The 25,529-nt window shown below is 43.5% G+C and overlaps 1 protein-coding gene across 5 annotated transcripts in view; it reads left to right on the top strand.

Annotated features, from left to right (window-relative positions):
• LOC146987001 (calmodulin-binding transcription activator 1-like) overlaps nt 1-25,529 on the top strand; it is a 67,082-nt gene that overhangs the window by 17,358 nt on the left and 24,195 nt on the right. For 4 of the 5 annotated variants that reach the window (XM_085775952.1, XM_085775949.1, XM_085775951.1 and 1 more), the window contains exons 4-7: nt 13,928-13,995; nt 17,771-17,906; nt 20,895-20,966; nt 23,196-23,349. In XM_085775952.1, the coding sequence (XP_085632078.1) occupies nt 13,928-13,995; nt 17,771-17,906; nt 20,895-20,966; nt 23,196-23,349 (430 nt within the window). The remainder of the gene's footprint in view (nt 1-13,927; nt 13,996-17,770; nt 17,907-20,894; nt 20,967-23,195; nt 23,350-25,529) is intronic. The other variant, XM_085775953.1, reaches the window with a different exon arrangement.

The raw sequence follows: 25,529 nt of genomic DNA, 5'->3' as shown, positions 1-25,529 counted from the left end.
GTGTGTGTGTGTGTGTGTGTGTGTGTGTGTGTGTGTGCTGCACATTCAGTCTGGGTAATCATATCTGAACAGTTCCACTCAGGAGACCACAGTATGTGTCCGGTGTTTTCTCCTCTCAAACTGCAGTTTTATTTCTCCGTCGCTCTCCTCCTCCTCCTCCTCTCCCTCTCTCCTGCTGATGTATGGAACGTCTAGTCTCATATGGAAAGTGTTTGTAAAAGTCACGATAATCAAATTTCACTGATTCCCGGGGGATTAAACAAGGTGGCATTTGTGTATACGTGTGTGTGTGAGTACGTTCTGTCTCTTTGCATATACAATATTAGCTCTGTACTGGGTTGTGTATTGTAATGCAGCTGTGCCATTAGTCTAAGACCAGCTCAGCTGTAATGTATCATCCATCATCTTGTACTCTAAGGAGGCAGCTATCTGAGGGATACTGATGCTGCATTTGCATACTGACAGTGCACATATTTAATTGTTTGAATGTAAAGTATAAGCCGGTGGGTGGGAGGGATGATAAACACCTAATATGGATGGGCGAGCATCTCCCTCGCCTCACTAGCGTCTTGGCCGAGTGACAGAGATTGAGAATAGTGTTCAATCATTCCTCTGGGTGCGAGAAAGTCAAACTTTTTTTTATTTTTACTGCTTACTAAATTCTTTGAAAATTTTCTTTTTAATAGTTGCAGCAAAACCAGTCGACCCAAATAATTAGATTAGTATCTGGTGGAGGTGTTTGCTTTCTACTCCAGCAAACAGCGAGACTCCTACAGCTCCAAAAAAGCAAAAAATAAAAACAGGTATTAGCTAGTGTTAAGCCTAACTGTATAATTACCTCTTGTTGGCAGCATATATGTTACTGGCAGTGCGTTTACATTGCGTCCCAGCCAGCAAGTCTTAACAGTGTCCAACACCCAGCTCCAGTCTCTGTCTCCTCTAAGGTGTCACTGCATGTTGAACTAGAAAGTCACAGTCCATTACAGTTTACATGAGGTGGAAAGTTACCAGGAGAAGCCCGCCAGGCGATGACTGATGTCTGCCTCCCCCGCAATCTCTAAAAGTGCATTAAATTAGAGCAAATTATGAAACGGGTTGTTTTTTTTGCCAGAATATTTAAATGGATAGAAATAGATCAGAATTAGGCAAAAACAAATGTCTCCCCAAAGGTCGCAATATCATAATGTCGTTCTATATATAGGAAATAAATAGACATGGCTGCTTTTGTCTTTACTGTTTTAAAAAAATCTAACTTTACATGGACGTTTTAAAGATAGATAACATGCTTGGCGCCCACTGCATGAGTCACAGTGCTTGTAGAGAAGGTGATGGCACTGGGTACTGGGCTCTACCTTGTACTGAGCATCATCACTGTAAATATACTGTGAAGAGCCTCCTCTTGGATCCACTGATACACTAAACCACATGTACACTTGACTTGGGAGCTATTAATGGCACAGCATATGTTCATCAGATATTACCACTCGCAACAACTCCCTGTTTGTGGATTCCTCTCTCTCTCTCTCAGCTGTGGCTCGGCAACAGTCTGCACTCACTCCTTGTCTTGCAAGTGGAAGCCATGAGAATTTCAAGATGGAGTTGTGTATTTCAAGCTGAATTTAAAGAGTAGAGTCTCTAGGTTATTTCGTTGCAGTTAGGTAACACAACATTCACATTGGGGGCCCTCCTCTCGGGGCTCAACTGTGCACAGGGGCACACACACCGTAACTTGACTTGCAAGGCAAATATTGACAATTCCTTTTCATTTATGATCCTCACACACATTGGCCTGACACTGTAATGACAGATTCCATGTTTTACCAGTGTTACAAAAAACCAACCAAACAACCAAACAAAAAAAACAGCAAATTTACTGATTGCACATGTGCAAGTAGATGAAAATTTACTTGCACTGGCTCAAATTTTAGGGGCAAAATGCCCCCATTTAGGGGGCAGTGTGGAGCCCTGGAGCCTAACCAGCTGGTGGCTCTCCTGCTTGTCGCTGTATATTCCTCAGCCAGGTGTGGGCCCGATGCTCCAGTGCCTCATTCAGACTCTATTTCCTTTTCTGCACTGGTTAGTGTGTATTAGGCTTGTCACGATACCAGAATTCCAATTGGTTGATACCAATTAGCCATATTCACAGCGTCACCATCTTTGCTTACATAGTCGGTCGGGGTGGGAAGATTCAACGGCGTCACATAACGTTACTGTTAACGTTAGCAGTTGCAGCTAATGCCGGCTAACTTAATTCAAATCAGTTTACTCCAAATGTCGTTTTACTTTGAAATATGGCCCGATGTCCCTTTTGGACGTTAACAGCCCATGCCTTCCTTAAATCTTTATTAACCGGGAAGCGATGAAAGGATGCAGCAGTTATATGGTTTGTTTACCCGCCCCGAGTGATGACATAAGGACAAATGGCAACGCTCTGTGAATATGGTCAATAATAATAGTGATTTTCCACGATTCTCGATACTTATTTGATACCACGATTTAAAAAAACAAAACAAAAAAGAACCCATGCGCCTACTTTATTTTTTTATAACTGTTTCACATAAAACTTTCTTGTAATTGACCTTCTCTGTGAATCAGCAGCTTCTCAAACTGCACAGAATTTAAAGAGTTGGCAGCAACATAGTGTTAAGAAGAAGTTTGTTTTCATTCGGTCCAAACGCCAAACCACTGGCAGAGCGTCATGTTGACATTGACTCAAACTGGTGGCACACACCGGGCAGTTGGAGCAGAACAACATATATTTTTTATATATATTATAACATATTTATTTTTTGTGTCCTGGCATCGACTTACCGAAGTATCGGCTCTCATGACAACCCTGGTGTGTATCCACCATTTCTCCTGGCTTGGCGGCGTCCTGTCTCTATCTCCGTGGTAGTTTTTATATGAGCCCACAGCACCACATGCCCATCTTCCCCTGACCTCTGTCATTGCATTGGCTGGAGAAAACACACCGACTTCACGTCCAGAAACATCCCGACTACACCAAAACATCGAAATTCAGGGGGGGAAGCGTTGCAGACACAGACACCAGCACACATGAGCAGAAGCCCATAGGTAATGATGAAGCAGCATTTCTTTTGTATACATCTATATATTGTTTGTTTTTTTTACTCTACCTTTAAGATGAAACAATCCTTACTTTTAGACGCAATAAAGAGGTTTCAGACTGTCCCCAAATTCTGCTGACTGTCACTAATCCGTGCTTATGTCTGTTCAAGTAAACGGGTAAAATGAGTAAAACCCGATCTGGGATTTTTTAAAAATAAATCGTTTAAGCCGAAGAACAAAGTAGCATAATTTTAATCAAGTGCAAGTTGCATTTCAGAGAAAAAGTGAATTCTGTTGGGAAGGAGTTAAATTAGATTCTTCATCGTTTTCACTCTGTTGCTTGTGGTATTGTTTAATTGTCTGTAATCAATGGCAGCGCGCCAAGTAAAAAAAAGTGCATCATTTAAGCTTTTTGCCATTTCTGAGCAAAGTGGTGAATTTTTTAATTTTTCTCTCTCTTGCTCGTTTGCTCTCGGACTCATTGAAGCAGCAAGTTGGCAATCATCAGAACTGGGAATGCTTTTGGGACTCCTCTGTCAAAACCATATCACTGATTCTTGAGAATTTGGATAAAACAGGTTTTATTTTTGAAAATAAAAAAGATCAAACATTAAGAAATCTATACTTATATGTTTATAGAACAAATTCTCAGCAATCAACTAATGATTCGGTGCAACCTCCTGACTTTGTAATTTTTTCATAAAATGTGTGTTTTTCAGGCCATTACTTAATTTTTGTCAACACAGTCAGACACAAGAAAAAGGGAATTATTGCTATTTATTTGGTCTGATATAGATTTAGAACAGTTTATAGAATATGCCTTTACCTTAAGTACACAATATTGTTGCTAAATGTTTTATATTCTCTTTTAATCACTTTTTATGCTGTTTTACGTGTGCACTTTGAAAACTCTGACATCATGTGAGTCTTATTATTTGAATTAAATATAGGAAATGACCGTTTTGAACACAAATGAACACATTTTTGGATTTAAAGAAAAAGGTTCCTTTAGTACATCACCTGCTTTGGAATAACAGGTTGAAAACATACTATTTCACAACAAAAAAAAAACTTTAATCTGACAGTGGTGACGGAGTCTGACAGTGGTGACGGAGTCTGACAGTGGTGACAGTGGCTTCACCCTATAGACACCAAGGTCGCATCATTGCGACAGGTAACATTGCTAAATAAAACAGCCCATATCTTTAAAATCTACTGCCTCATGCTGTTACCGCTTGGTACCACTAGTTGGTTCAGCTTCAATCCTGACGTCATTTGTGGGTGTGTTTTTATGCAAAATATCTGTCATCTGGGCTCCCGGGCCTCACCATACTTCCTTAAAATGCATGCAACATTTTCATCAGTAAATCACCAAGTGTATTCAATTCTATATTTAATTGTAAGTACATTCAATTAAATTAAATAAAATAAACATTTTAATTATATTATGAAATGTGACCAATGTGAATATGTGAAACATGGCCTAAGTGTAGAAGAAAAATTATGTATATTGTTAATAAAGAGGATAAAGAATTATTACACATCAAATTACTATTAATACTGTTTATTGTAAACATTAATTATTAGGCTTCATTATTATATTTAAGCCTCCATTGTGGATGATTTGGATATTTTTGTCAACACTGTCATATATGTGTCACCACAGTCAGACAGAGAATCTGACAGTGTTGACGTCTGACAGTGTTGACAAAAACATAGTTTTTTAGATAAAACGCATGAACTCTAAACAGGAGCCATTTTGTTTTCTCTCTGTTGCTAGCTAGCTCTGATTCACTCTTAGACTGCTTACATCTGTGTAATAATCTAGAAGAATTTTCCATATACGAAAGAGACAGTGTTGACACGTCATGTTTGTGACACTAGCAATATCAATAAATATGTGAAGATTATTGGAAAAATAGCAAACTTATAGGAGCCTGTGTGATGTTATGTCATTTAGTGGATGTAGCAGAGTGGAAAGGGGTCCTCAGGAATACAGCTGACCATGTAGTTGCCTGATTTAAAAGCTTATTCATAAAAATCTGACTGTGTTGACAAAAACCTGGGACGCATTTTTGGCAGCCACAAACTTTAAGTAAATATTTTTGAAAATCCATTGATTTTAGTTTTAAATGCTTTTTAAAATTTGCTTGTTCATCTCACATATATATTATGCATTTTAAATAACTTTTTCACAGTTTAATATTAAATTGAAATGAGATGAACTTGTCAGAGGACATGTGCTTTTGTGGGTACTGGCCTTGTATATAATCAAATAATTAATACAAATATCAACAAAAATAGGAAAAATGTGTTATATTTGTGCAAAACATTATCAGATGATCAACCTTCAGTATTCTAAATCAGAAAATGTGATTAATTTTCATAGATATTGTCACTACTCTTAGTGGGACATGTTTTTGCCGAAGTCTCAAGAATCAGTGATATATCACATTTTGCAATACCCTGTAAGAGTGAGTGCAGGGCCCCATAGTGGAGTAGCTAACAACAACGCTATAGTCTGTTCAGGTCTGCAGCCTCGGGGCCTCGTCCTAGGCGCAGACAGATCAGACTGCATCACAGTGGAAGCCAGTCGGGGTGCTGGGGTTGATAACCTTTAATGTTTACTTTTGCTTATTTCGACTCTACCTGCCCGTCTCCCAGTGTGAAGCCTCCAGGCCTGTTGTTGTCGGTAGGAAAAAGATAAACCCCGAGATTGCAGACAAATTGTACATCTGTAATTTGATGCTTGTCTTTGGCAGTTTGTTTTTGAGGCTTGAGGAGAGTTAAATATGCATGGCTTCAACATGGGTGGCTCCAAGTTTTGTTTTGGGTTTTTTTTTGCCCCCCCCCCCACAAAACAACAAACAAATGACATGAAATCTTTATTTGGTGGAGACAAACAGAATTCACAATTGATTTTTTCAGAGAGAAGACTCCACGTGAGCTCCAGCAGTTAACTAGATTTGTTTGTTTTTTTCTGAAATGGAGCTACAGTGATATTTACTGAGTGCACACACACACATACACGTACCAAACAGGTGCGCAATCACTCACGCACACACACCCCCACACATACTGACACACACACATGCTCCGATCCGTAGTCGGTTGAAGAGGAGGAGGAAGAGAGACGAACCTAAAGATCGCCACGGAGACCCATCTTTCAAATTTATTCATTAAACTCCCAAATGCTCCCCTTAACGAATGTAATTAGAATATGGTAATGAGAGAGGGCTGAACCAGGGAGTGTTGTAATACGCTTAGCAGCACAGAGGGAGAGAAGAAGAAGAGAGAGAGATACAGATAGAGACAGGGAAGGAAACAGAGTAAGGGAGTTAGAGGAGAGAGAAACAGAGAGACTGACTGACAGGGTGCCAATTTATGTCTCGTTGTAAACAAGTATTTATGCCAATGAGAGGTGGCACGCACTATTTCTTCTTTCCCTCTCTCTCCTTAGCATAGCAAACCTCCTCCATAACAATAACATCAACAATGGCAGAGCAGAGACGAAGCCTCCGAGGGCAGAGTGACTCACAGTCAGATGAGGAATCAGGGGTTAACGCAACCACTGGAGTCTCCTTCATTGAGACCCCCATCAGCCTCAACCCCCCATTTCACCAGCAAACACATATATGCCATTAGACATTACATTAGAGATTTCAACTATACATCTGTATGTATGAGTGTGTGTGTCAGGGTATCCGCGGGGTCTTAAAAAGTCTAAAAAAAAGTCTAAAATTTGAAAACTTAAATTTTAAGGCCTTAAAAAGTCTTAAAGCCCCAGTGTGTAACTTATTTGGCTTTTTAATATCAAAAATCAAATATTGCTAAGTCGAATCACACCCGCATACAAATGAAAGCTTTCTCGTACCTTAGAATGAGTTGTTACAAGTCGTTACAAATACATAAGTGGGCGACGCACCGAACCGAGGCGGCCATGTTGCATCGCCATTTTTTTTACGTTCAGTGGCAGCGTGCCCGTAGGTAACCACGGAAACTCAGCGGAGCTGTCGGCTCGGGGAGAAAGTTTTCCAGGTAGCGCCTGTTAAAACTGTCACCACTGTGTACAACATGACAACATATTGTCACGCCTGTATTGTTTTGCCTCGTGCTGGCGGACCACTTGTTTACATAGACGCTTATTTATCCTGTCTGTTGTCTGTCTGACGTCTGCCCGATTTCACGTGAATGCAACATCAAGAATACGTTCCGATATGCAACCGCACCGCTAGATGGGGGGAATTCCTACTTATACCTTTAAATTCGTTGAATTATTGTGTTCAAGTCTTAAATAATTTTAGACAGTTCTTAAATTTTCTTATGTCCATCATGGGCGAGCATTTCACTCGCATCTGACCCTAAAAAAATACACGTGCAAATCAGGAAAATGATTTGGGTGCACAGTGTGCAAGTAAAGATCACAACCTGCGATGTTATGTTCATTAAAATGCTCCTGCGACACTTCATTGTGCTTTATTGAATGTATTTTCAACTACAAACAAGCCTAACATGCAACTTATATTTTGCAATCAATTTCTAATTTTGTGACTCCGCATTTCTTTTGTACGTGTTTTATTTGTCATGATAGGTCTTAAATTTGAGCTGGTGAAACCTGCAGAGACCCTGGTGTGTATGCATGAGTGTGTGTGTGTGTGTGTGTGGTGTTTCCTAGTTGAAGTTTTTTTTGAGGACTCTGACAAGGTTTTTATCCAAGACGCCCCAGCGCTGTGGGGGTCCTGGCATTGTGTTTGACACCACACACCTGTTGGTGTCTTTGATGTGTTCACCCCCTCCCCCACTCCCCCCCACCCCCACCCCCCCACCCCGCTGAGACGGAGGGGGGGGGCCGTCTCCTCAAATGCAAAATACGAGACAGGAAGAAGATGAGGACAGGTAAGGTGATGGGGGGAGTCTTAGAAAAAAATGATTGATGTTCCCTCGGTGGATTGGAGCTGACTCTTCCCTGCTCTCAGGTCTCGGCTAAAAAAGTTTGTGCTACTTTCAATACTGTGTGTGTGTGTGTGTGTGTGTGTGTGTGTGTGTGTGTGTGTGTGTGTGTGTGTGTGTGTGTGTGTGTGTGTGTGTGTGTGTGTGTGTGTGTGTGTGTGTGTGTGGTGTGTGTGTGTGTGTGTGTGTGTGTGTGTGTGTGTGTGTGTGTGTGTGTGTGTGTGTGTGTGCGCATACCCACCTTCACCATTTGGACATCTATATCTTGGTGAACGAGAGATGGGAGGGAAATGAGATGGAGAGAAGTTGGGGAGAGCTAGAGGGAGAAGGAGGGAGAAAGTAAAGAGGTCAAACCAAAAAGGAGAAAGAACGAGAGGGTGAGAGAGAAAGAAAAAAGAGAGAGAAAAGAGAGAGAGAGAGAGAGAGAGAGGGGCGATGTCATTATAAAGCTGTCGCTCACGTGCGCAACAGCCACCACATTGACTCTTCTGGGGGTTTGTATTTGTGTGTGTGCACACATTGGTTCATGTCTGTGCATCCCAGCATATGGTCAGTTTGACATGGGAGAGTGTGCATAACAAGTGTGTGTGTGTGTGTGTGTGTGTGTTTGCGTGCATGTGTGTGCATGTGTGTGTGCGTGTTTGGAGAGTTGCAGTGTGACAGAGACGATTGTGACGTGCATGTCTCCCTCCCCAACCAGGTGACAGAAGGGGGGGGCGGGGGTGGGTGGGCTGAAGGTCAGACCTTGTCCTCCAGTGATAGACCAGTACTAAATATGTGTGTGTGTGTGTATGTGTGCATGTGCGCGTGTGTGTGTGCGTGCACCAGAGTGTGACCAACAGAGTGAGAGAGACACAAGTTTTATTTTTATTTATTTATTTTCCCACACAAGCGACTTTGTGTATTAATAGACGGCCCATTTGTATGCGTGTGTGTATGCATGTGTGTTTGTGTTTGTTTGTTTGTGTGTGCGTGTGTGTGTACAAGTCTTTTATGTCCACGGGTGTGCATGTGTCTGTTGCCGAGTGTGTGATGAGGTGTTTATATGATAAACACAAGGCGAGCTTGAGAGGAATTCTGATCAGGGGCTTTTGCAACAGTTGTTATGGAAACAGCATTAAGCAGTTGTATTAGCCAGTGGAGGTAATATAAAGGCTGTTGAAAAGTGTAACACACAGTGGGGAGCGAGGCAGTTTGGGAATATAATGCAAACTACACATTATTATTGCTTCGTTTTTTCTTTTTTTTTTTTTTTTACAATCGACTTTATGAAATTTTATTGTGTGGCTCTCGAACAGAACAAAATTATCCTCGTCGTAATTCAGCGTCTGGGCCTCTCTCTCTCTCTCTCTGTCTGTCTGACTGTTGAGAGCTACACGTTTTAATTAGCCAGGTTAGAGGAACATGGTGCAAACAAGACATTATTGGTCTGGTTTTACAATAGACTTCACATCATTTGCGTCAGCTGTAAAGCGTATAACACAAATGAGCCTGTGTTCAACGCTCTTTCTCTCCCTCGCTCCCTCACTCCCTCTGCGGCGTTATCTTAAGTTTGGAGGCTTCAAAAACGAGCAGCAGCAGCAGCAGCAGCAGCAGCAGCAGCAGCTATACTGCTCCGGTGACATTGGAGGTTTTTTTTAGAGGTCACTCAGGATTGTTTCAATATTACACACACACAGATACACTGATGCTGAAGGAGATCGGCCCTGTCACAACTCCTGTCAACAGCTGTGGATAATGACATGCCCGCTGGCGTTTTTCTCTCAGTCCTTAATGGATTATTGATTATTAGCAGTTTAAAAAATGAAATTGTATGACAAATATAGGTTTAGCATGAAATTGTCATTGTTATCCTTAAATTTCCGTGACGAGCTGGATCAATACGATACAATACGGCCAGAGTGTGTGCTCCTGATGATAATAAAAAAAAAAACAGAGAAAGAAGGTTATAGTCTGCAGAAAATATAAAATAATAATAAAAATAAATAAAAAATAAAAATAAAAAAAGAAACAGGAGGCAATTTTGGATCGAGTGTCTATCAATGTCAGAGACTGACGGGGTTGTTCTGGGAAGGAGAGAAGCGGTGGAGGTGCTCTGGAACAAATTACAGCATCAGCAGACCTCCCCTGGTAATGCTAATGCAGTTACCCCCCCCCCCCCCCCCACATATATGTATACAAGACGCTTAAAGAAGAAGAAGATGAAGGGGAGGAAACCGATTGTGTTAAGTCGAGAAGGACACTTTCTTTCTGCCTGCTACCTCCTTGTGCCGCCAAAATAAAAGTGTTGAATGCCAAAACGCTGTCTGACTGACTGTGGTGAGAAGAAGCAGCAGCAGCAGCAGCAGCAGCAGCAGCAGCAGCCTTCATCCCCGGCACTTCGAATGGATGTGACAGTTCCAGTTTACAGACAACTCTGTTTTCTCCAGATCTCTGTCGGGGTGATGCTCATCATTAGACTTCAAACGTGCATGTACGTGCACACACAGACACACACAGACACACACACACAGGCCCTATAACGGAGTCTCCCTGGGGAAAGCTCCTGGATAAGTCTGTTGCAGTGTAGGCGACCCTCCTCTCCTCCTCTCCTCTCCCTCCTCCCCTCCTCTCCCTTCTTCCCTACCTCCTCTGGAAATCTCCCTGAGGCCAGTGAGAGTGTGCATGTGAATGTGCATGTGCGTATGTGTGTGTGTCTGTCTGTGCTTTTCTGTACATGCCACCAGTTTCTCGGAGGGAGATGGTCTCAGTGATGCGTGAGTGGGAGGCTGATTTCCCCAACTGCATCGCTCGCTCCAATCTAACTTCCCACTCATGCTCTCTGCTTTGTTAGATATTTCTTAAGTAACTCTCTCTCTCTCTCTCTCCCTCCGTCTCTGACTCTGTCTCTCACACACACAGACAGACAGGAATAGGTGTGTGTGTGTGTGTGTCTGTCTCTGTGTGTGTCTGTGTGTGTCTGTGCTTGTGTGTGCAGTCGTGCAGCGTGGCCTGTCGTAATGTATTATTACATAGACTCACACAGACATGCAGAACGTCTGGGTTTCTAGAGTAGATCTCTGGAGGAAGATGCTTGTCCCTGTCCCTGTCCCTGTGTCTGGCACAGCTAACACACACACACACACACACGGACACACACACACACGGACACGTACACACACACACACACACACACACACTCAGAGTATTCCTGAAGGGTCAGTGTGTCGCCAGGCATGCTCAAAGCGCTCCATCACTGGTTTCCACTGGGACAATAACTGTGACTTCCTGAGGATCGACCTTCAGCATCTCACTTCTGTCACTCTTCACATGGGTGTGTGTGTGTGTGTGTGTGTGTGTGTGTGTGTGTGTGCTGGTTGAGGAAGTGAGAAGCTGTGTGTGTGTGTGTGTGTGTGTGTGTGTGTCTGCACTAGTGTGGGTGTGTTTTAGTAGTGTGTGTCAGGCTGCCGTTTCAGCTGACTCTTCTGTTTCTGGCTTTTTAATGGCTCTTATGGGGCAGGCCTTTAATTGCAAGTCTCTCTCCCTCCTTCTTAATCCTCCCATCCTTCTGTCTCTCTCTCTCTCTCTCTCTCTCTCCCAGCCTCTCGTCTCCTCTCGTCTCCTCTTCTTCTTCTTCTCCTCCTCACTCCTCCTCCCGCCCTCCCACTGGCTGACAGTCACTAGGGGAGCCCGAGTGCAGCCTGCATGTGGAGGCCGTATAGGATATTGACTTGCTGCGGAGTGGTTTGGGAGGAGGAGAGGTGGCTGCCTGTCACAGCTAATGAATAGATGCATAAATGAATGAGGCACTCCTCTGTGTCTGTGTGTATGTGAGAGAGAGAGTGTGTGTGTGTGTGTTGTTGTGCCTCGCCATGGCTAAAAATGTGCCTGTGTGTGTGTGTCCAAGTGTCCAATCTAAACTCGGCTCTGAGCTGTTTTATGAGCCAGACAGACATTAACAGCGGCCAGCTTGATAGTGATAATTATTAAAGGTGTGATGACACATTCGCGTGTATATTTATATTTATATATGTGTGTGTGTATCTATATAATATACACACACGTCCACCCACATGCATATATAGATATATGAACACATATAAATGCTGGATGAGTTAGTGGGGGGTTGGGACATGACGATTGAACAGAGGATACTAAAAAAGTGTCTATTGATTCCAGTGTCTATTGAACTCCAACACAAGCACACCTCGCTCTACTTAGCTGATCACCTGAACCAAATCATATTTAATGAGGAAGAAAGATTATAAATAAATAAATAAAAAACACTGCTGCGATTAAAAATTGGGATTATTCCACCAATGTTGATTTCTAAACTCTTTCTAAATTTAAAAAGTAGTGTTGTGGTGTTTTAAAATGAATATGAACTTGGAACTTTGTTGTTATTTTGACCTGTTGCCATTTTCTGCAAATAAATGCTCTAAATGACAATATTTTTATTTCCAATTTGGGAGAAATTTTGTCAATAGGTTATAGAATGAAACAAAAGTGTTCATTTTACCCAAACACATAGCTATGAATAGTAAAACCAGAGGAACTGATAATTTTGAAGTGGTCTCTTTATTTTTTCCAGAGCTGTGTTTATATATGAACACATATAAATGCTGGATGAGTTAGTGGGGGGTTGGGACGTGACGATTGAACGGAGGATACTAAAAAAAAAAAACAATTCGGTTAAGTGCCAGCACCCTCCAGCTGCTCGCTCTTTTTTGTCTCTGCCTGCCTTTCTTCTCCTCTCCCTCTCTCTCCCTCTCCCTCTCTCTCTCTGTCCCTCCATCTCCTCTGATCGGTGTGGAGCTGGAGTGCTCTCATGCCAAACTGGGACAAATACCTAAAAACACACACACACACACACACATGCATGGAGAGAGGAAGAGAGGGAGATGAGGTCTGGAGAGGAGACTGTTGATCTGAGGGGGTAGATGAAGGAGTGCTTGAGTGTTGATGTCTTCTTCACTATTGCTTTGTGCCACATTTCAAACACTGATTGCCTTAAGAGGACAATTTACATTTCATAGTCTTTCACAACAAGTGGGTGAGATGGGAGTCAGAGATATGGGACGGGAGGGAGGGAGGGGGGGAGAAAGAGATGTTTGAAGGAGGAAGCCAGGGGTGAGAGAGTTCACCGAGCAAAGGGAGAAAGCAGCGTTGCATGAGCGACTGGGAAAAAAAAAAGGAGGAGGCATAAACAACAGTTTCCTTTTGGCTGCGTCTCTGTGTGTCTCTGTCGTGCAGACGTTTTGTTTTTGCTTACTTTCGCTAGAGTGCACCTGTACGATTTGAACTTTTTTTTTCGATTTGGACTCGTATGAGTGTGGAAGAAGAAAAAGAAGGAAGGAAGAAGAATAGAAATAGAGAGAGGAGAGAAGAGAAGAGGAGAAGGAGAGCTGAGCTGAGGAGATGAAAAGAGAGCCGGAGGAATTAAGAATCAAGTTAGGAGTAAGCTTTATCTGACGGGAAACTGTGAAACTGCAAAGTACAAGAAAACTTTTTCCTATCAGTGCACTCTCTCTCTCTCTCTCTCTCTCTCTCTCTCTCTCAGCCAGTGTACGGGTCTCAGTGTGTGTTTGTATGTGTGTGTTTATGTGGCATGTGTGTGTATTTAGGAGATAGCTTTTCCTCCCCAGTGGAGGGAGACATCAGTGTGTCGGTGAGCGGTGATTGGTTGTTGGCCCTGAGGGTCTGTCCTCTATATCTGTCTCCTGACTGGTCGCTCTGTGACCAATCAGGCGCCCAGACTCGGCACCGTGGCAATCAGATAGTGACATACTCTCTGTGGGCATCGGCAGGTCATCTGGAAATACCTGTTATGTTTTATCTCTCCCTGTGACACACACACACACACACACACATATATATACACACACACACACACCGATATAACCTTTCCGTCTTGTCTTTGTCTCTCCAGGAGATTGCTGCATATCTCATCACTTTTGAGAAACACGATGAGTGGCTGACGACATCGCCGAAAACCAGGTGAGGAGAGGACTCAACGCTAACACACACATATGCAAACACAGAGTCGCTCAATCATCAATCCAATCCAATCCAACTTTATTTGTTGAGCACTTTAAAACATCCACAGAGGACCAAAGTGCTGTACAGGATAATAAATAAAAGTACCAGAAATAAAGACACAACATCTTACATAAAACATAAAATTACACATAAAAACAGATAAAAATGATCTAAAATGGGTAAAACAATAGCCGTGCACTAAAAGACTGACATTAGTTTAATCCCAAAGACCGAGTGCCCCATGTTTGATTAAAACATCAGTGAGGGATACGTCACTCAGCTCGTCTCCAGAGGGTCGTGGTGGTGACGACGGCCGCCGCCGCTCTACATGTAAGAGAACGCGCCAGAACATGGCTGGACTGTAAAGCACCTAGTCAGCTGAAAATGGACTGTTAATGAATGTAAATGTATTAGGATAAGTGATGTATAATTCAGACATAGGAGGGTGAAGGGGGGTTTAAAAGGAGGGGGAGCACGTGTATATGTATATTATATATATAATGGGGGTGAGAACAGGAATCCACATGCCAGAACTGAATATTCATCGATCCGAAAGAAGAACCATAGGTAGCTCTGATCCAGATTGGAAAGAGAGGTTATTGCCAGGAAGAAGAATGAAGGAAGAAGAATGAAAGACAGGCAATTTGAATTATTGATAAATCACCTCATTGACTTTGGCTTTAGTTAATACAGATGTAGGTGTGATTTAAAAGAAGAAGAAGAAGAAGAAAGAGGAAGGAAAAAAAGGGGAAATAAAAAGTAAAGTAAGGTGAAGCAAGAGAAGCGGTCACCTCATGCCCCCACCCCCATCCTCACTCCTTCCACCTCCATTTCTGATTACTGACACCGCTGAAAGCCCGAGGTGAAGCCTCCGTGCTCCCATTGTGCGAGCTTGAAGGACTCTTCTCAGGAGCAGCCTGGGGCCAGCAGCACAGTTTATGTTGTGGATGGATTTCTCATTGATTGGTTGTGCTGCCTCGGCTGCCGTATAGACCTCGGCCCCCCCAGCAGCAGCAGCGGCGGCGGCAGCGGTGGCGGCGGCAGCGGCAGCAGCAGTCGTCATATTGGTGTTATTGAGCAGCAGTTAGATATAATCCCATTTACACATGACACGAGGCACGATTAGAACAGATTACACCTAATCCCATCAGATGGAAAGGAGCTCAGCGAACGCAGCCAGTGACATTTTATGTGCATGCGTGTGTGTGTGTGTGTGTGTAGCCATATGTGCGCATGCATTTTGCACATATGTGTGTGTGTGTGAAGGGGGAGGGGGAGGGGGGGGCAACATTAAGGTAACTAACAATCAATGACCTTCATTTCTCCCCTCGCTGAAATACCTCATCAGTTCAACAGTAAATGACTGTTACCTCCTCTCCCCTTCTCTTAACACTTTTCTCATCTACTCCTCCTTCACTCACTCACTCACTCACTCACTCACTCACTCACTCACTCACTCACTCACTCACTCACTCACTCACTCGCTCGCCCGCTCGCCCACTCTGTCTCTTTACCTTGCCGTCTTTTTTTTTTCTTCCTCCTCTTCCTCTCCTCTCCTTCCCTTTCCCTTTCCCTCTCTCTCTCCTCCCGTTCTCCTTCTCTGTTTTCGCTCTGCTACACTGTGGAACGGTGGAAAAGCTTTTTATATCCCACACATCACAGCCCAGTTACAATCAATAGCATTTATGTCTGCTTGAATCGGAGGGGTTTGCGAACATGGGCACCGTCGGTCCGCATGCACGTACCTCCACACACACACAGACACACAATGTGCACGTATTTCCCACCCACACACACACACACACTCACACACACACACACACACACACACACACACACACACACACACACTCACACACACACACACACATCTGATCTCATCCATCTTCTCCATAACATAATTAGAATCAGCAGCTCTGAGATGACTCACACAGCTCGAGACAGAGAATAAACTCGGCTTTGATGGGAGGGTGGGGGTCTCCACTCCGCTAAGAAACTGGCAGGCTCACCCCAAAACAGAACAGATTTAAGGTGTCAAAGAAAATCAGTTCAAAGTAAATTCAATTTCACTACACACACACACACTGTTCTGGGTAAATTGCAATCATCTCAGTCCATATAGATGTGTCTACATCAGATTTTAAGAGAGGAGAGGAGAGGAGAGGAGAGGAGAGGAGAGGAGAGGAGAGGAGAGGAGGATGCAGGGAGAGGAGAAGAGAAGAGCAGAGAGAGGAGTGGGGAGATGAGAGAGGAGAGGAGAGGATGATGCAGGAAGAGGAGAAGAGGAGAGGAGAGAGGAGAAGAGAGGAGAGGAGGATGCAGGAAGAGGAGAGGAGAGAGAAGAGGAGGGGAGGAGAGGAGAGGAGGATGCAGGAAGAGGAGAGGAGAAGAGAGGAGGAGAGGACAGAGGAGAGGTGAGGAGGAGAGGAGAGAAGAGGACAGGAGAGGAAAGGAGAGGAGAGAGAGGAAGAGAGAAGAGGAGAGAGGAGATGTGAGGAGAGAAGAGAGAGGAAAGGAGAGGAGGAGAGGAGAAGAGAGGAGAGAAGAACAGAGCAGAGAGAGGAGAAGACGAGTGAGGAGAGGAGAGGAGCAGAGAGAAGAGGAGAGGAGAGGAGACAGACAATAAAAAGAGCAAAACCAAGATGTTAGGAGAGGAGGAGTCGAAGGAACAGATGAAATGAGAAGATGAGAATAAGTTGAAGAGAAGAAAGAGTGGGGAAAGGAGGGAGAGACTGAGAAAGAAAGAAGAGAGGAGAGAAAATGAAGAGATAGTGTGATAAGAGGGATAAAGACTGGAGGTTGATGGAGAAGAGGAGGTGAGGTGTGTGTGTGTGTGTGTGTGTGAGTTAGAAGGAGAGGGCACTTGTGAGTATGTGTTAGTTTATTGATTGTTAACGGGTCTGTTCTCTTTCTGTTGTCATGAGATAAGGCAGAGAAGCATTTTTCCTCCACCTACACACACACACACACACACACACACACACACACACAGAAACACACACATATACACATTCACAGAAACACACACACACGCACACACAAAAACACACACACACACGCCTGTCCTTAACGTTTTAGAAGTGTAATGATTGATCGCCGAGCGGCAGGTTTGACATTGAACCTAAAGAACACACAGCGGCTGCAGGTCCTGCCATCTCTGATCTCACATGTTGTATCTGTGTGTGTTGCTACATGCATGGCTCCCTGTGTGTGCGTGCATGTGTGTGTGTGTGTGTGTGGCGTGTGCATGTGTGTGTGTGTGTGTGTGTGCGTGCGTGCATGTTCATCCCACCAGGTGTGTGTATGGAATGAGAGCTTAGAGGCCAATGTTCCTGCTGTGCTGATAAATCACCCTACTAAAATATTAACACATAGTAGTGGGAGTCCATGTATGAGGGGGGGGTGAGGGTGAGGGTGAGGGGAGGAAGAGGAGGGGTTGGGGGTGAGGGGGGAGAAGGGGGAGGGAGGGGGGATGGGGGTAACTCGACTGTCGGAGAGCAACATTGACGTCACCATGTAAACGAGGAGTCTGAAAACTGCTGTCAGTTTCAATGAAATTACCACATTTATTCTGTCTAATCAACATAATGGAGCACTGTGTGTGTCCGTCTGTGTATGTGTGTGTGTGTGTGTGTCTCTGTGTGTGTGTGTGTGTGTGTGTATCCTCTTACCCCCCCCACCACCACTCCTCCTCCCCCCTCCCCCCCCCCCCCCCATCCTTCCTTTCCACCAGGCCTCAAAATGGCTCTATGATCCTCTACAACCGTAAGAAGGTGAAGTACAGGAAAGATGGCTACTGCTGGAAGAAAAGGAAAGACGGGAAGACCACCCGAGAGGATCACATGAAGCTCAAAGTGCAGGGAGTCGAGGTGAGAGACTGCAGCAGCAGCAGCAGCAGCAGCAGCAACGGCGGCGGTGGAGGAGAAGGAGGCGGCGGCGTGCGGAAAAACAAGTCGATGATTGTTTGGCGCTGACTTGAGTTCGGTTTCACTGCCAATCTTTGTCCTTAACTTACTCCTCCTCCTCCTCCTTCACGGAGACACATACATGTACTGTAACACAAATGTACGCACAAACACACACAGGCCGATATGTTACCTGAGAGCGAGTGGCGTCCCTCTCTCTCTCCCTCTCTCTCTCTCTCTCACTCTCACTCTGTCTCCCTCCCTCTCTCTCTTTCTCCCTTTCTGAAAGATAAGAGTGTGTTTGGCCCGAGGCCAGGAATGATGTCAATGCCTCCTTCAGCAGAACAGAGAGGGGTATCGATCCAGTCTCAAGGCAGCGTCTGTGTGTGAGTGAGTGTGTGCGCGCCTGTGTGTGTATATATGTGTGTATATATGTGTACGTGAACGTGTGTGTGTATATATATGTGTGTGTGTGTGTGTGTGTGTGTGTGTGAGTCACATCAGCCAGCTCAGAAATTGATTATTCAGCAGGAATATACCAAGAGGTGAGAGGAGTGAGCATGCATGTGTCAGAAACAGAAAGAATGAGGTAGAAGGCAAAGAGTGAAGGAGAGATAGTTGGGGAGGGGGCACATGGGAGGGAGAGGGAGGGGAGGAGGGGTGTGCATGTGTGTTGAAGGTGAGACAGTGAAGACACAAAGACACACAACAACAACAACAGAGGTAAGGGGAATAATTGAGATCAAATATTCCCATCTGCACCTCTATTAGTTATGACCCCGCGCTCACATTGACATTCAGTGCACTTGCATTTTTCTGCAACCGTGCATGAACACTCAACACACACATACACACACAAAGGCAAGTGTTTCTTTCTCTCTCCCTGGTAGTTGCTCAGTAATTGTTTGTGTCACCTCTTCCCAGGACCCCCACCACCACCCTCTCCCCCAAGCTAGCAAGCAAGCAAGCAGCGTGTAGAGCAGGAGATGGGAAAGAGGGAATGAGCAGAGCAGTGAGGAGATGAGCAGAGGAGGAGGAGGAGGAGGAGGAGGATGGGGATGGGGAGAGGCAGGAAGCTGGAGAGAAAAACATAACCCTGGATGGAGAGCCTCCTCATATCGAATGGAAATATATGGAAATGCACTCTGCCTTTGGCAAAACACACTTTAGATAGAGGGCGGGCTACTTCTGAGAAGAGGCAAAATGGCGAGAAAATATAAGAGTGTGTGTGAGAAAAAAGAAAACAGGACAAGTTTTTAAGTGTTGATTATAGAGAAACCTGATTGCTGAGCTTCTGGTGTTTGTGTGTTTGTGTGTGTGTGCGTTTGTTGCTTTAAAAACATCTTATATATGTGTGTGTGTGTGTGTGTGTGTGTGTGTGTGTGTGTGTGTGTGTGTGTGTGTGTGAGTATCGGTGGGGGATGTGTGTGTGTGCAGTTCTTGTATGTAAATACAAAATCTTTTAATCCCTCCAACACAATCTTCATTAGCGTAGCGCTGGGTATCGAACCACAACACTTTTTTTTATTATTTTTTTTACACTATTGATCAAGATGTTTCCAAAGCGCAGAATATCAAACACTTTTTAAGAAACAGTCGACTCACTCCTCAGTCAGATATTTAACGATTTACACACTGTTTCTTTTTGCTAATTTAAGATTATTATATTTAATCAGACCCCTTGATTTGAAAAAGTTGTTAAAGGGATAGTTCAACATTTTGGCAAATTGGATCATTGCCATAATCCCTGCACATTCACCACACTGTGAGATAATAACGGAAAGTTACGAGACAGAGTTGTTTTTGAGGTAAATACAGAGACTGCTTGCTGAAAAACTGCCCTGAAGGCAACGCGCATCAGCGGTTTTGCATGAATTTACCTCTAAAACAACTCTGTCTGGTAACGTTACATTATTATCTCATAGCATGGTGAATGTGCAGGTCACAACTTGTTCACCAGAGCGTTTTGGAGTTGTTGGATTGTGTATTTGATGAGTTTGATGAGGGAAACCAAGAAATCCCATTAGCCGTAGCGTAGCTCTGAGCAGCTCACGGCTCTGCTCCGCCGTTCTAAAAAAAGCTTACACCGACAATTAAAGGTAACGAACCTGCTGCTATGACTAGCGATTATGGCAATGGGCCAATTTGCCAAAATGTTGAACTATCCCTTTAATTTGTTAAAACACAAGAGGTTCTTTAGAATAACTTTTTAAATTATTCTTCAAGCTTTAGTATTGAGAAAATAAAAACACATACCGGCACAAGTATTGAAACGTTTCATCACAGACGCTCTCTCAAGTTGTACTGCGCCTTGTCTCAACCTCTGCAAGTCACATATTACATTGTTTTTCCACACCTACACACATTGTATACATTGTTTTATATATTTACAGTACGTAATCATCCTCTGCTGATGCTGAGTCTTCTACCGTGACTCTCCACACTCACCCTACGCTTTCCTCCTCACTTTCTCCTCCTCCTCCGCCTCCTCCTCCTCTTCTTCACTTGTTACTGATCTCTCTCTCTCTCTGTCTCGTGGCGTCTGTGAGCTAAAAACATTGGTGGTGCCTTTTTTTCTTTTTTTGTTTTTGTGAATTCCAAGTGGGTTTTATGTCTTAAGTCTTGCTGAGGCAGTAAATTTCACAAATATCTCCTGTGTTGTAATTGTCAACGTCAGATTTATGGTATTTTAGAAGCAGACGGGAGGGAGGGGAGGAAAAAATAAACCACATACAGCATGTTTTGCAATTTAGTTTTAGCACCGCAATCAATACAACCTAAGTGGGTATAACCTGAGTTCTCCTCTTCTGTTCTCTCCTTCGCTGTTCTCTCCTCCTCTTCTCCTTTTTTCACTTTTTGTCTTGCTTCCTCCTCGCTTTATCCCTCCTGCAATCCTCCCCTCCTCTCCTCTCCTCTCCTCTCCTCTCCTCTCCTCTCCTCTCCTCTCTCTAGTGTCTGTATGGCTGCTACGTCCACTCCTCCATCATCCCCACCTTCCATCGTAGATGCTATTGGCTGCTGCAGGTAAGCCCACCCCCCTGCCCCCCAACCTGACCTTTTCTCACACATTTTTATAAACATACAAAACAGGAATTTTTCTTTTGCGGGATTTTGTTGTGTGGTGATAATTTGTTAGTAGATGCAATTTATAGCCGGCCTTTTTTTCTTTTTCTTCCTCTGACATTATAGCCACTGTTAAACATTTATTCCGTCTTTATTCACCATTCAACACAAAACTGGACAACCAGAAAATATATAGTGTATTATTACACTTTTTACACAAACCTCCATCTGTTAAACTGTCCATTATATTTTCAAAACAACACTAAGCTAAACCATAAACCAGCAATAAACATCCTCCTCCTCTGAATTAATGAGGCAGACTACACTGAAAATACTATCACAAAGCTGGGCTCATAATAAAACTTGATGTTGTTTGGCTGAGTGGTGTGTGTCCTACGCTCAGATGACTAGACGACCAGAATACACCTACAATATGCACTCATGTTCTCTGCTAACATACAAACACAAAGGCTTTTTTTCTGTGTCTGAAGTTGACTGTACTGTAACTTCCTGCCTGAGCACAGTGTGTTATCTCAACTCTGACTCTCAATACTGATGGTGGAGCATCAAGGACCGAGGCCCGACTCTCTATGTGGTCCTCTCCGAGAAAACACTCCCCCGGAGCTACAAAGAGCACACACAATATGTTCACACACACACACACACACACACACACACACACACACACACACACACACACACACATACACACGAGTGCACACACACACACAGGTGAGGTGTCCCCCTGTGTATAAAGGCATGTTGTTTTTCATAGAGATGTTGGACTCACTCTACTGCCCATGTGAGAGACAACACAGAGCAGCAGCACACAAACACACACACACACACACACACACACACACACACACACACACACACACACACGCACACATACACATGCACGTCTCTCTCTCTCTCTCCCTCTATTGGTCATGCAAGCGGTGGTGGTCACCAGGACCTCATCATCTGCAGGCGACAGGTTACATGATGAATCTTAAACATGTCCGCATACATTCACATTCTGCCTCTCTGTCTTTTTTTCTCTCTTTTCATCTCTCTCTCTGTTCATTTCAAAGAAAATATTGAATACCAAACAACGTTCATTTAAAATATGGAAATGTACAAATATATTTATGTATTCTTCACCAGAATTTTCTGCATAATTTGTCACAAGAAATTTACAGGGACATTCCAGCCACTGGCTGTAAATTGAATATGCCCTTACTCAATATACATACGAATCTATATCGAAATATATATATTATGTATATGTATTTTTCTTTCCCCCCTCACATTCCACAAACTAGTTAGATCCCCGCAGTCTGAAATTATGAAGGGAAATTGTCATTGCTTTATCTATAATGTGCCATTTTCTGCTCTTTGCACAGATATCAAAACACATCAGTGATTGTGATCATAAATCAGTCTGTGAGTTCTGTTGCGTCGCTCAGTGTGGTGCTGTAGCAGCCCACTGTGCCATCGTCTTTTGGAGAGAAAAGTGTTCCACCTCAGCAGGTCCTCCCCCTCACCTGAGTCTGTCTACTGAATCTTTCATCAAGAGGAGCTTCTCCGTCTCTTTTCTCTCCCTCCTTCTCTCTCTATCACGCACACACACACGCATGAATATGAACGCACCTGTTGAATCATTCATGGGGGTAGAAAGAGAGAAATTCCATAGGTTTGCTGGAGGCTTACTGTATGGTGGTAACTTCTCTCTTCCTTTGTTTATATCATGCTTTCTCTCTCTACATATATATATATATATATATATATATATATATATATATATTACAATGCACACACTCACTCACTCACCTACACACAAACACACATGTAGACCTTTGCGCAGCCTCTGCAGGGTAACAGAGAGTGATGAGTGGGCTTGAGCTGTTAAATCTTTTATGGGCAGGTGAGAGAATCTTATCTGACACGCTATGTCCGAGACCTCCTCCCCCTGACCTCCACTTGCTCTCCCGCTCTCCTTCTGCATTTCCCCTCCATCCAGTCCCTCTGTAAATAGACTCTACCAGTGTATTCTCTCCCTCCGTATATATGTTATATATGTAAGGGAACATGACGATGAATTAATGAATAAAAAGCAGGGGAGGGGAGCGGGGGCGTGTTGAGCTAACACCAGCTACATAGGATACATGATGTCTCTCTGTGTGTGTGGTTGTGTTTGTGCTGCAGAACCCAGACATTGTGCTGGTGCACTACCTGAATGTACCGGCGGTGGACGACAGCGGGAAGCCATGTGGTCCTGTCCTCTGCTCCATCAACACAGACAGGAAGGAGTGGGCCAAGTGGAGCAAGGAGGAGCTCATTGGACAACTCAAACCCATGTGTGAGTTTAGCTTCACTTTCATTTCAGCACTCAGCCTCCCTCCCTCGCTGCTCTGCTCTCAAGCTCTCTTGTTTCAGCCCCGGCGTATACACTCGTCCTGAACCTGAGGATATGAGTCACCTTGGGTCAATAACAACAGCACCACTTGTCATGGTACAGTAGTGATGAGAAAGATGATGGCGTACTCTACCCGGGCTTCAAAATTAATCTGTACGAGACCGGCGTCATAAATCTAAAACACAGATAATTTGATAATGTTTTTTAGGCTTTTATAAACAACTTGGCAGCAGAATGAGGAACAGTCTGGAGCTGTGCCATCACTTATTAGATGAGACAACAGGTGCTTACAACAATTCAGGGGAGATGATATGAAAATTTCTCTCTTGCATGAAAGAAAAACATCTAATCTCCTCGGTGTTAATAATTTTTTTCCGATACATTTTATTGTAGCTCAAGGTAAAGATTAGTCAACAGGGCAAAAAGCAACAGATGGATTCTCCAATGGCTGTTTTCAGACTTTAACAGTTGCCTTATTCTTATTCAAATATTGATTAAGCAGTGTATTTGGAGCACCATGTCCTTGCTGTCAACATGAATTAATAACAGCACTTTACAAAGTAGTGATAAATATTAACATAACATTGAACATTGTCCTTTCAAAAGCCTCCCTCTTGAAGAGACAGCCAGTTCATACATAGCAGTCAGCCAGGCTTCATACAGATTTGGAGATTTTTTTTTTTTTTTTTTTTTTTTGGCTCTTTGATGTTTCCAGCAGTCAGCGCCATGCTGCCACCTAGAGGTGGGCACATTTCACATCCAAGAGGGGAGGGATAGAGGGAAGGAAGACAGAGGTGCCCAAAATATCCAGCATGTATTATTCATAAATGAGCATCAGGGAGAAGATAACTCCAGTACACACACACACACATAACACACGCACACTTAATCTAATCTCACCTGTCTTTTGATCTGGTTTTTCGAAGGTCAAATAAGGACAGCTCTCCAAAACGGAGGAGCTCGTTGACTTAAGTACATCCTCAGTTCTCACTGTGCTGACTGAACCATGTTTGTGCTCTTGCTCTTTCTACCTGCCCTAATTTGCTCACACAAAACAGCTTTCTGTTTTTGTTTTTTTCCTTTCCTTGCTTTTTCTCTGTTGATCACTGACTGAAGACGTCTCATTTTGAAACTTCACATGTGTAAAATTTCATGTCTTGTAGAGGGAAACGAATCGTCATTTATGCATAAATGTATTCAAAATGTTTTAGCACTCATGCATCTGTGGTAGTTTATGTTTTCAGTGTTGACTGTGACCACTGGAGGGCGCCATTACACACTACACTTTACTTAACCCTCCTGTTGTCCTCCTGGGTCAAGGAAGGAAGGACGAAGGGAAAGAGGGAAGGAAAGAAGGAAGGGAAAAGGGAAGGAAAGATAGAAGGAGAGAGGGAACAGATTCGGTCAATTGGGTCAAAAAGGAAGGAAGAAGTAAGGACGAAAGGAAAGAAAGATGGAGATGGAGATTTGCTCAAGGAAGGAAGGAAGGAAGGAAGGAAGGGGAAAAGGATTGTGGAAGGAAGGGGAAAAGGATTGTGGAAAGAAGGAAGAGAAAAAGGAAGGAAATAAAGATGGAGGAACTAAACAGATCAGGTCAATTGGATCAAAAGAGGAAGGAAGAAGAAGTTAGGATGAAGGAAGGAAGGGAGGGAAAAGGGAAGGAACGAAAGATTGAGGGAGGGAACAGATTTGTTCAAGGAAGGAAGAAGAAGGAAGGGAGGAAGGGAGGGAGGGGAAAAGGATTGTGGGAAGAAGGAAGGGAAAAAGGAAGGAAAGATGGAGGGAAGGAGGGAACAGATCAGGTCAAATTGGATCAAAAGAAGAAGGAAGAAGAAGTAAGGATGAAGGGAAGGAAGGAAGGAAGAAAGGAAAGAAGGAAGGGGAAAAAGGATTGTGGAAAGAAGGAAGGATGGAGGAAGGGAACAGATTGGGTCAATTTGACCCAGAAAAACAACAGGAGGGTTAAAACATTGACCTGAGCATCTGAAAGGACACAAACAGCATCCATTGTTTAGTTTAGTTTAGTTTAGTTTAGTTTATTGGTTTAAATATACAGAGACAATGCACATTAATAAACATTTCTCTAAACATGCCGGTTTAGCCAAGTTGGCTAATTTTCAACC

Source organism: Trachurus japonicus, chromosome 5, assembly GCF_045865225.1.
Source record: "Trachurus japonicus isolate A0001 chromosome 5, Traja_1.0".
Taxonomy (NCBI): domain Eukaryota; kingdom Metazoa; phylum Chordata; class Actinopteri; order Carangiformes; family Carangidae; genus Trachurus; species Trachurus japonicus.
Note: the sequence above shows the minus strand (reverse complement) of the source record. Positions and strands in the feature narration are given on the sequence as shown.